Source organism: Ischnura elegans, chromosome 6 (assembly GCF_921293095.1).
Source record: "Ischnura elegans chromosome 6, ioIscEleg1.1, whole genome shotgun sequence".
Classification (NCBI taxonomy): domain Eukaryota; kingdom Metazoa; phylum Arthropoda; class Insecta; order Odonata; family Coenagrionidae; genus Ischnura; species Ischnura elegans.
The window spans coordinates 118,016,066-118,028,302 of NC_060251.1; the positions used below are offsets into that span (position 1 = coordinate 118,016,066).

Below are 12,237 nucleotides of genomic sequence, written 5' to 3' on the forward strand. Positions count from 1 at the left end.
GGATTCCATATGCTCGCTGCATTTTCAAGGTGTGGTCGGACGATTGTGAAATTCTGATCTAGTGGTAATTTCCTTCATACAATGACTTCTTGTATGAATATTATCTCCATTACTTCAATGTGGTCTTCTTAAATTCTTTATTTTCAATCAAATACAAGAGTCACATAATCTCGTACGTTTGGCATTCAATATGGAATTATTAATAATCACATCCAACTCGCTTCGTTAACCTCTGTTCACAGGCAAGCGAGAACAAAATTTTTGGAAATGTTTCCTCCTTTTACCCATCTTGTGTCAGCACCATCTAAGTATGGTGACGTTGTGATGTTGGCAACAAAGATTGGTTTATGCAGCCATGTCAACCCTCTTGCTATGTTCCGCCTCTGTGGTTCCAGGATTGAAAAATCTCTAGGATTTAATGTTTTATTCGAATTGTGAAGTTTAATAAAGTCAGTATAATTACTATTTCACTCATTGTAACCGAAATATTCAAATTCACAGTATTGATAAGTGATCGGTAGCATTCTTTCATGCCACATGACTGTGACGCTATGCCCATCTGGGCCGAATTAGTATCGTAAGAAGCGGAATGAATGATACATGCTTGCTGAGAGAGAACTCTCTTGCCACGAAATCGCTCGTTCAATAGGGTGGTTTTCTATTATTTTTTTATTACCTAAATCGAAAAATTATTACTCCTGGAGTACGAATTTCACGCTATTAGATTTTTAAATGACGATATCTATTTTTCGCGATTATATGAAAAGTGAACATTTTCAAGTGCGCGAAAACGCGACGGCTGAGTATGAATGCTGGGAAAACTCCGTGTGACGTCGTTCTGGTTCCCGCTGCCGCATGTGAGGTGACCTTTGGGCGAGGCTTTGAACGCTGATACGACTCGGGATGCTAGCAGGTAGCACAGTACCCTGCTAGCAGGTAGCGCTTGGCTTAAGTAAGGATAATTAAGATTATTAAGTGATTATTAAGACATATTTCCCTGAGCTCTGTGCCTCATACATGCAATGGTAATCTCAGACGATGTAAAACTTCTATCTACTCGTATAGAAACTAGGTCCCTGTGACGTCACGTGGAATGGAATCGCATGGGCGCCAATCTGGCCTTTTTCAAATGAGGATAGAATTGCCCAATTCCATTCGTCAAAACCGGTATTTCTAACACCAAATAATTTGTATATTATGAATACACTAATGGTGGGCAACGAATCGCAATCAATGCCTTTCGCTTTCTTTGATGAAGGAAACTACCCTATTGTAGCACCACTAACCCGTAGCTGAAAGCACATTTGCGGGAAAATATTCAGGCCCTACCAAGCACCCAAGAGGTGGCTCACGGTATGGTTTCATGCAAGCGCAGCATTTTCATTGAATTACACAGTCACGACCCTGTCTCTGTAGGGAGCACTTAAACTTGTAGTCCGAAGAGAGAGTGCGACTCACCTTTCGTTGTGGCATCGGAGTGGTCAAAGGGACTCGTGCTGACAGGCACCATTCGCAGAGTCGTCACTGGTCAGGGAAATATCAAGGAAGAGACGAGGAGCGATAGCCACGGCTGCGTCCAGAACAGTCCTTCTTGTTGTGAGGAGTGAATCATAAGTAACTGTTGAATTGCGTTCACTGAAAATAATTTTGTATACGTGAACAACAACATAAATACATCAAATTTTCTCTTTTTCTACGTCATGTTTTATTTTTGAATATTTTTCTTTAAAAATTTGATGCTAATGATTGGAAAAGTACTCCCAATTTCAGTTGAGCTGATGAAAAGCCTCACGAGCATTACCTTATAAATTAATAAAATTAGCAGTAATAGGAGAGATATTTATTTTATTCTTTAGCCATCACATGTCGACTTCACTGGACAATGTCTTCACTGATAAAGGTAAAATAACCGGCTAAGAAAAAACAAAGAATAAATATAAAAGTCCAGCTTTACTTTCCACTTGGCCAGATTAACTAATCCTTTACATTGCCATGATTTACAATGTATTTCTCTTCTTCTATAACTAGAAGTTCTTAATAGTTTAACACACTCCTTGCAAAGGATTAAAGGAACATTAAAATGCACTTTCTCTTAAGTTCACAGCAAACACTTCAAGTTCCACTTCATTGCAGCACTCGAAATACAGTATGGCACTCACACTTAACAAAGTGCTCTCCTTAGATTCAAATGGCATGGAAATGGAATAATCGATATCACCAACATGCACTCTTTAAACGCGCCGATTATAGAGGCACGTTGGCCTCATATCGCTTCTTCCGAATTCACTACCAATACGAGTTCCTAAATAATGTCCGCTAGTTTATTGGGTGAAGTACAGTTAGCTCTAACTTTGACCAATCGTTTGAGGCTTGCACTTATTTCAGGCAGGGAATTCGAGTGCTCTCCCCTTTCTTCATTTGCGATTTCTAATACTAATCCTTTGACACCAGGAGGTCGTTTCGCTTGCATGTTTTCCTTGAGCCCACGGAAGATATCTACATTTGAGCGTGGAGCCTCTCTGGCCGCTGCCAAGAGCTCAGACCACTAAGGTGTTACATTTGGTGCCTTCATCTATGGTGCCTGCTCGAGATTTTTACGGTGAGATTTTGTTTGAAGGCATGAAGGACGGCTTGAATGACAGAAGACCTCTTTGGCAAAGATAGCGACGAATGCGAGTCAGCGAATTGGAAAACATTTCCATTGAATGAGGATTTCCAATTTTTACTGCGTACTCTCTCAAAAGTCGGTGTGTCAACCAGAAGGTTGATTTAGATAAGTAAAGTTAGAGCTCACACCAGACTAAGCAAAAGTGTGTGAATTAACATTTATGCGGAAAAAATTGAGGGGTAGAGAGAGGAGCTGGAGTACACGTAATGTGAAGCATTAAGCAATATGACGTTTACATCATTTAGCTCGATCGGTCCTTGATTTTGGTGAACGACGGACCACTGGCTTAGCGACTCGAGGAGACATTTAGACCGACGTTTACAATTCTGATGGTAAATTTAACTTCACTTTTTGAGGATGTGATTCCTTCCATAACATGAAAAATTAAATTGCCCATAAACAGTTAATAAAATACTTTTTATACGATGGCCTCATGATGATTTTCTAGGGATTCTGAAACAACTCCTAAGAAGTTTTGAACAAATTTTGTGACCCTAATTGTCATTTTAAGCTGCTTTATCTCAAAATTACCCATCCTTATACATTTTAATTGATGTGTATATTTTCTAATAATAAAAATATGCCCAATACGTAACAAATAATCCATAAAACTATCAGGCCTTTCTGAGATTATTTACCACCTATTGACAAAAAATGATTCCTTTTTCACATGAATTTATGACTGCGGTCAAAATAATCGCTCAGGCATTCTACGATAGGAGAATATGTTCAGTCGTTCTAGTGTTAAAACTAATGCTATCCTTTTACAAATTTTAGTGCAGGTATTTGTTGAGTAGACGCCGAACGACATTTGGTGTTTTCCTTAAATTTTGAACGTTATGCCTCCGTTTCCTTTTTGGGTACAAATTGTTCATATTTGAGGTATAGAAAATATGTAGAAAAAGGTCTACAAGATACATATGCGCTGCAAATTTCAAAACGAATTCTCGAAAGTTATTAAGAAAGAATAAGTTAAAAAACGAAAAAGCCGTCGAGCGAGAGGATGGGAAGCCGATTTATTCAGAGAATAAGCAGTGCATTCAAATTAGGTATTACGGAAAATAACTAGCCACACAGCATCTAAAAAAAATAGCGAAGACTAGACTCCATCTGTTTTCCATATGGGGAACTATAAGAGCCAACTACCGCACACAAGGCAATGAAATTGACAGGCGCATCGATGTCTGTTCCGCAGCTTCCATCTCAATTCCACGTTACGTCCACGGTAGTACTTCTCACTCCGAGGTGTCCTCTACCACGAATCACAGTTCTAAATAACAAAACCCGGATGCAAAGGGCATGAAACAATTGAATACGACACAGCGCATTCCAAAGTTATACGCTGATTTTCCTGTCATTTCATGATCGAATAATTTTCGCGCTAGTTTTATGAGGTAATGTATGCACTAATTTCTTCTGTGAGCGCCGCCATTGACACCTGGGCAGATACTGGACTAACCTCACGCTGAGTGCTCCTCCCTACGAAATAATTTATCCTGATTTATGTTCCAGAAAAAGGTATTTATGTTTGTTATGAATCAGTGAGCGTGTGATCGCGTTCGACGCGGTGAGCACATGAATGAGGCGAGGACATGAGTCCTCGGAGGTTCGTTTCTTTTCTGCTTCGCATGACATAGTCGTCGGCGACGGTCCGGGGGATTGAAAAACGCGAAATGTGTCGATGTGTTCGGTGGTGGCACTTTGAAATTCAGTTCCACCACGGGGAGCACAGTACACGACAGGTGGCTGTGTAATCACTGTCCTCAGTCTCCATGGCGACGCTTCCTCAGGCGGCACAAACATTTCGGCGCACGTCAGCCTCTTGTTTCCGCACCGTCGCCTTGGAGTCAAAACTGCGTCGCTGGCCGCAGACCAAGATTGTGGGGGGGGGGGGGATGAGAAGTTGTAGGGGTGTGAGTGGTCACCCCCCATTTCACGCGATCACTACTATGATTCGTACGATCGTGAGGTGCATTCATGTGAGGAGAGTCGTAACATGTGATTGGGAACTCCGAACAGTGACGAATTTCGCCGTAATCCTGGCCAAAACACATAAATAGCACATTAGGCCTAAAAAAAAGCCTTAACAATTTCAAATGACTACAAAATTGTAATAAAAAAGAATAAATATGTATATTAGCCGAGTAAATATTTATAATTTACTCAAATATTATATTTCACCATTATTATAGTTTGGATAAGGTAGCTTAGTAATCACCCTTTTTAATGAAAACATTCGCTCACTGTAATTTTCTAATAGCCTTACAGAATTTAGCAGTAGTATCGATGGTTTTTCTCGGGTGTGTCGACAGCTGAGGTAATTAATAACAGCAGAAATGAATTTTAGCTCTTATTCTTATCATGAAAAATATTTAGAAGTGATTATTTCCGTTTAGTTTCCTCTGAAGTTAAGCACATGAACTTTCTATTCTCTCGCTGCTGTGAAAAGACAATTAAACAACACAACAACAAAGACAACAAAAAAATAGGTTAGGCAGCTCTTTACAATCACAGCCGTTTTGTCAATGAAACCATAAATAGTGATGAAAACTATCGTAAAACCATCTCAGGTCACCAAAAATTAGGTCGCACTCAATGACCTTAAACACCCTCAAAACACTTTTAATTTAATGGTTTTGGTCCGGATTCTCGGAGAATTCATGATTCGTGGCAAAATCACTTCTATAATGAATTCCATAAATGAAAAAAGATCATTACTGTTTTGCAGTTGCATACGCCATAGTTAAACATGCTGCTTTCCATTATTCATCGTAGAATTTTATAGCGCAGCCGCTCAACCGTCAAATGCAGCAAAGTCCACGTTGCTCAGTCCCGTAATGTAAATAAATAAGAACGCTCGACGTGACTGCCCAGAATCAAAACCATTTAGGCAAACCTTGACAATGACAACTTTCATGTTATTTTGAAAAATGGGAAAATTTTGCGAAGGATGTATTCATGAACATATGTAATTGAAATGCTGACATTCCCCCTTCGTAAGCAGCAAATGTAAGTGAAATGAAATTTCAAATTGGAAGTCAGCATCAATCGCTATCTTCGCGGTCAGCCCATCAGACACGTCACGTGGTCTCGGACTTGGTCATTTTAATCCGGGACGCCGAAGCGCGGGAGCCGAAAATCGCTGCTCTCTTGTCTATCAGGAATCAGTGTGAACGCATGCGTGATTTGTACGATCGTGCGAACGATAGCAGTGTGATCGGGGCGAGAGTAATCCGACCCGAGATGAGCCTAAGTCGCATTCCTCTCCTCATTTGTTTTTCGGAGCGCGCGTGTTTCTGCGCCGTGAGGATTAATTTCGAGTGCGCATGTCGACTCCGATCAGGTATTCTCAGGCTCCGTCCGCCCCTTTGTCGGCGCGATGATCATGTGACCCGGATTCGGGGGTGGGTTCCCGAGGGGGAGGGGGCGGAGTAGCCACTAAACCCCACCACCACCCCCCAGCCTCCTTTGTCGGCTTCCTCCCTCCGAAAGGTTTTCATCTGTAGTATCCGTCTTGGGCAGTTAAATGTCCTCCCGTGCTTCCTTTGGGTCCTCTTGCTTGTGGAGGTGGGGGGGAGGACCTCAGAACCAGTAGAGGTCCTTGGACATTTCTTGGGAGTGGGCCTCCAGGCCTGAAACGAAAGAAATGGATTGTGTGAGAGAGAGGCAGAATGCGGTTCGGTGGCTTCTTTCTTTCTTTCTTTCTTTGGCTGTTGGTCAAGGGGGGACACCTACTGGACGATTGCAGAATCATAAACCATTGTGAACTTCGATTTATAGAAATCAGAAATTGAAACAGAGAAAGTAAATTGACTCAGTTGCAGTTACTTTTTTAAACTTGCAGTCAGTTACAGGTGCCAGTCACTACAATTTCAAAAAGTAACAAGTTACAGTCACAAGTACAGCTAGAGTTAGTATTCACGTGACTTTGCACGAAGTCGCGAGCACAAAATATTTACGCCAAGAATGAATTCATGGCGAATACAATTTTTGGTGTCAATGTGCACCCCTGCGCAATGAGTTACTTGTTGTGTGCAATGTTGTATTAATGTCTGTCATTCTTTCCACTATGTTTAATTTCTTTTTCGCAGTGGTGTAGAAAAAATATTTGATTTTTTCGTCTCACTAGGGACACTGAATGTGCGATTTCATACGAGTGAAGTTAGCTTACCTCTTCGTCTTTTCACTTTACATGTTAATATAGTCTACTGATTATCGCCAGCTTGAGGAATTATTTGGATTAAACAATAGACTGGCCAAAATTACTAACGCTGGTGGTAATCGGTACACATTTGATGCAAAGGATGAATTCCATAATTATTTATCCACTAACACCGAATTTGAAGTAATATTTTACATACACAATGATTTAATTGTGCTTAAACAATAAATATAATAACTATAAAATGATCAATTGAAATAATAATCTTGCCAAAAATACTATATTTTGGCTAAATACCCAGTCTAATGTTTTTCCTCCATGGAGGTGGACTTCTTCGAAATTGGCCGATTTCACGCGAATGCCATTTTTGCACTGAATGCTGTACATTTGCTTGGTTCCAGTGATTTCTCCGATAGACGCAAACACCGGCGAAGTAGCGTATTTTGTTGAACACAGCCAGCCGAATCCGAATCTATCATTCAAAATTCCAAAATTGGAAAAAGTGGACAAAATGACCCCTGGCCCGCTTTTCCCGTGGGGGCCACACCTTCGCATTGGCCATGTGTCGTGGCTTCGCATCGCTCCCATTCAATGCTCCGCGTCCTCGTGACGAACTCTTCAAGTCGAAGCATTCGCTGTATTAAATGAGCTGTGAGTCCTCAGCGGAGACGAGGTCCGCGCGATCATCACGCCACGTGGGTACCGAAGGAAGGAAGCTGCGAAAATCGACTCCGCGATTTAGTGTTTGCGTTCTTTGTTCGGTGCAGAAGGAAAAGCGCAATTGTCTTTCGGTCCTCATCCGGCCAAACTCCTCCGATTTTGAATTACAATTGATTATCGTTAAATCAGCGTACCCGTCGTCATTGGCCTCCAGACACGAGTGGGTGACCTGCCCAGTGGCATACTGCATTCCGAGGTCAAAGGTCACTGATACCCAATGAAGTATATCATTTTTATTTCTAATGATTTTTCAATAACTCTATTTGTATGAGTAATTGGCTCATTGAAAATATACATCTTTCGCAGAAGACTGCTCGCCTACCAATGGCGGAGGGCAACGACTACCGATGTGCGGATTTCACGATTTTAAACAATTTATAACAATTAAAAAAGGAGGAATAACTTCTAAATTAATAACCATTTATATTTGCCATCTGCACCAAACAAATAATACCAAATTCAAGTCGCGGAGTGAACTTTTGGAGCCGTGAGATGGAATTCCAATGATGTCGTCACTGTCCATTGTTGGGCTGGGGGATGAAGGGGGTTGTCACCCATCAGATATCCGTCCCAGAAGGCCGATAGCATCCCCCTCCCCATCCCCCGAAATTCCTCCCGAAGACAGATTCCCAGCAATCGCCCCGGAGCACAATCTACGGATCCCATCTGCCATCCCTGCTCCGTGTATCTATCTTGGCCTCGACACAACCGACCCAAACCAAAACCATTTCACCAAACCATGAAATGCCCACCATTAACCATTCCCACCTGCTGCTCCTCATCCTATATCTATAAAACTTTCGAGCCGAGTTTACGCACCCAAGTTGTTGTCCGCTTTGCAGGTTTACAACTACAATGCCAGGGGCAGCCCGGAAATCGCTGCCTTAATCTGGTGGCTGTACCGCGCAGCGACTAGTGACATCTCTCAACGCTCTCTGCAGCTTAAGCAGCAGCCCCCGCATTAACGGTGGGAATTTTATAAACGTGAGGGATTCGGTGGGCGATTTATCTTCGATTGCTCGAAAAAATGGAGGTCACACTAGCGGTTGCAATGCAATTGTGTTGGGGGAGGATACTTGTATTAACGTGGTAAGAGAAGATCTGCTTCCGAATAAGAATTTCCATTTATAATTTTATGTCAGTACAACCATTCGCACTTTTCCGAATGAATACATTACGATTAGGCTTCCGCTATGCCGGTAATTAATTCACCTTAAATCATGTTTTCGTTCATTCCTTTACGTTTCAATAAGTTCTTATCCAAGAGTAACTTTGGTAGCTTACAATTAGTGTTGGAACTTTATGAAACGAAGGTATTTTTCCGATAATTTTCGCTATTGCGGTGATTTATTTGCTTCCGTTGGAATAAAGTGCAGTTTTTCCATTCCATTCCATCGGTTCTGTGACTTATTCTATTGGGTCATATCTGACGCATTCCCAAGATTTCAAAAGCGGTGATCATATTATTATTTCCGACATTATAGCAAAAGTAAGTACTGGCAGTATAATTTCGGAACACGGCCGTAATAGAGAAGGGCCCATCGCAACCAATTGGAGGTTGATTTCTGTTCTAGCCACTTCAGGCGCTTTTGAATCGATTTACAATATGTAACTACGCAAATGGGGCGATCCACTCTTTAAAAAAGTTTCGCAGGATAGCCTTTGAAACAGTGAGGAGAAGCATTGAAAATTATTTATTTGATGGATCACATTATCAGTATAAATATTATTTAAAAATATAAAATGATGTTTCCTTGAGTTTAGGTCAATAAATTAAAAGTTAGCAGCCAACGTTTCGTTTTATTTTAAAAACATCTTCAGGGCTATGTTAGAAAAAAAATTATGAAACAATATAAAATGCAGAGAATTAGGCAATATACAATATATATACATAAAAAAGGAGCAATCGTGCCTTTTTTTATATAAACAATATAATTAATAGAAATATATATAAACATATATATATGAACAGAATGGATTATACAAAAAATTTTGACATACCTCTAAACTTTGAATACATTTATTGATATTTGGTTTCTACGGTATTGAAACAACCTAGGAATATTACTATTAAATATTATTATCCTCCGAGGAATTCAGAGAGGATTCAGCGACGCGTGTGGCGACTTTTGGAAACCCATTTAAATGTCCTGTGGGTGACAACACATAATGAGACCGATTGGAGAATATTTTATCCTAATATTTGTGGTGTGGATATAGCGAAGAACTGACTCACAAACAATTGAATTCTGTTACCCTCCCAATTGGAGTTGCGCATCTGGCCATCTTGTGAAGGACCTCTAAAACCAAGAATATTACATTAGAGGATGTCCACCGCAAGATTTGTTCTCATTCCGCGAGCACTAAAATCAGTTTTCAGATGTCGCCATTTGCGGCGAGGTCAGACAAATGTATCCACGAGGATATAAACCACAACATAACGAATAACTGAGCCAATAGGTCATATAAAGCACACCTAACGCTGCGAGATGACTTTCTTCTAAAATGGAACGCTCCGATCTTTTGTGTCATCGACCACAGCGTAAAATCAGAGCCACAAAACAAAAGGTAAACAGTTTTGGGACGCATTAACGTTGCACAAGGAATCCAATTACCCTATCGCCTGACGTAGGTATTGATCACGCCCAGAAATTTGTCGTCGTACCAACTAAGGGCATTGTAGCATCAATAGTAGTCCTATGCTGAAAAGAAATTTTGTCACCCTTTTCTGTGGCGAATTGAAACCCAGGCTGTGGAGGAAGCCTTCTCTTCAACGCGAACACCTCCAAATACCGCCCAATCACTGTTGGAAGCACTAGTGCGAACGTCTCAAGTCTACACAATAACCATGAGTGCAGTGGCATAATTATGGGGAGGGGGAATTAGAGGATGAATCCTCCCCAAATCCTCAGAGAAATCTAAAATATATTTAAAACTCTTGTCTGGATTTGATATATATAGTAACTGTAACTGCTTAAATTTAAATAAGAGCCAAAATGATATAAAATACATTTTCGGGCATGTTATCTTTTCCTAAAATATTTCCTGAAATCTCCGCTTCCTGGAGGGGTAGCCCACACTAACCCCCTTTCACCCCCCAAAGACACCTCTAATTCCCCCAAAGCATATTATTAGTACGCCGATGCATGAGTGAATGTAAAATAATCAACAATCACATTAATTGAGGCGATTCTCTCATAATGGAAGTTACAATCAGATTCAACGGATTATCGTAAATCATTCCATGAAAATACGCCAGCAACAGAGATACAGTAAAGTTAGGTGCCAAGTACTAGCTACTGGCAGGTATGCTTTGGATATGACCAGAACCTAATTTTGCCCCTTTTTGACTATCATAGCCTCCTCTATTCCCAGGTGTGAGGGTTGGGCCCCTTTATGAAAGCCGAAAAAACATAATCTGCGACTCTTACTAGAAAATTAATTACTGAACTAGAAAATAAGTGGCTTTCCTAATGGTGCGCCACTAGAGATGATTCAGGTGCAGGCGCAATCGGTCGATGAACTGGATCACTCCGACGAACGACGCAATCAGTTTGGTCGCCCGTGATCGCAGTGGGTCGGTCATCGGTGACCAGTCGTCGTGTGCGATATCAGTCACTTGTGACCGAATTCGTTGATCGGTCATTCGTGATGAACATTGGGGATGGTCATTTGCCCTCCAAGCGAACGCCCGTTTTTTTCAACCAATACGCTTTAACGCAGGAAAATTATTCAAATCGTGAGAAAATCAAAGAACGTAGCGACTGTTTTTTTTGTTTCAATCCTCAAACAAGTCTTAAACCCCGCGAAAAAAGGATCTTCGAGTAACACCGGTCGCCACTAACTGCGGTCGTCCGTGCCACAAGTAAGGATGGGTGATCGACCAATAAAGATTCGAGTGAATGGTGATCGACTCGGTGCGTGAGTGAGCGCCTCTTTCCCCGTTCGCAATCCACGCTTTCTTCCCTCGAAAAGCACGGTCGATATGGAACCCATCCCCCCCCTCCCAAACCCTTCCTCCTTCCCCCTTACCCCCCTTCCGCCGCCAAAAATTACGACTGAGTGTCGGAATGTCGCCTCTAATCCTCTCTCGCCGTTCCCACGATATTCTTAACTCTTCTTCCTCCCTCCCCCCCCTCACCCCCCTTCCTCTCCACGCGATCAACAAGAAGAATACGCTCTCACCACAGCAGCTATAATTCACCAGCAGAAAATTCACTAATTCACTGTCGATTGTGGTAGAAAAATATCGCAATACGTTTATTTTATTAAGGTATTCTTCCACAGAGTGCGTTCTGGGAGCCTTCCCATCCTTCAAGCACATCCCTCTTCAATTCAGCCTACTCTCTTTCATTCTATCTCAAAATCCTATTGTTTTTCTTCCTCGCCCTCGTTTACCTATCATTCTACCATATAGCACTGTTTTCAACATCCTATCCCCGCTAAGTACTCCCTCCATCCATACCTTCCGTCTCCTCCGTTTCTCATCTAAAAGCTGCCTCTCCTCACCCACCATGTCCAGCACTTCGTCGTTTCTCCGCCTCTCCGTCCACTTCACCTTCTCCATTCTCATTCACACCCACATCTCGAATGCTTCCAGTCTTCTCTCGTCCTCCTTCCTCAGTGTCCACGTTTCTGCACTTTAATTTGCAACACTCCACATCAGACTTTTCATTAACCTTTTCTT

At 41.6% G+C, this 12,237-nt stretch overlaps 1 protein-coding gene across 1 annotated transcript in view; it reads right to left on the reverse strand.

Moving 5' to 3' along the window:
- Positions 1–1,827: 1,827 nt before the first annotated feature.
- LOC124161584 (protein vestigial-like) overlaps positions 1,828–12,237 on the reverse strand; it is an 80,320-nt gene continuing 69,910 nt past the window's right edge. The window contains exon 4 of the mRNA XM_046537963.1: positions 1,828–6,300. Within this exon, the coding sequence (XP_046393919.1) occupies positions 6,251–6,300 (50 nt within the window). The 3' untranslated portion in view covers positions 1,828–6,250. The remainder of the gene's footprint in view (positions 6,301–12,237) is intronic.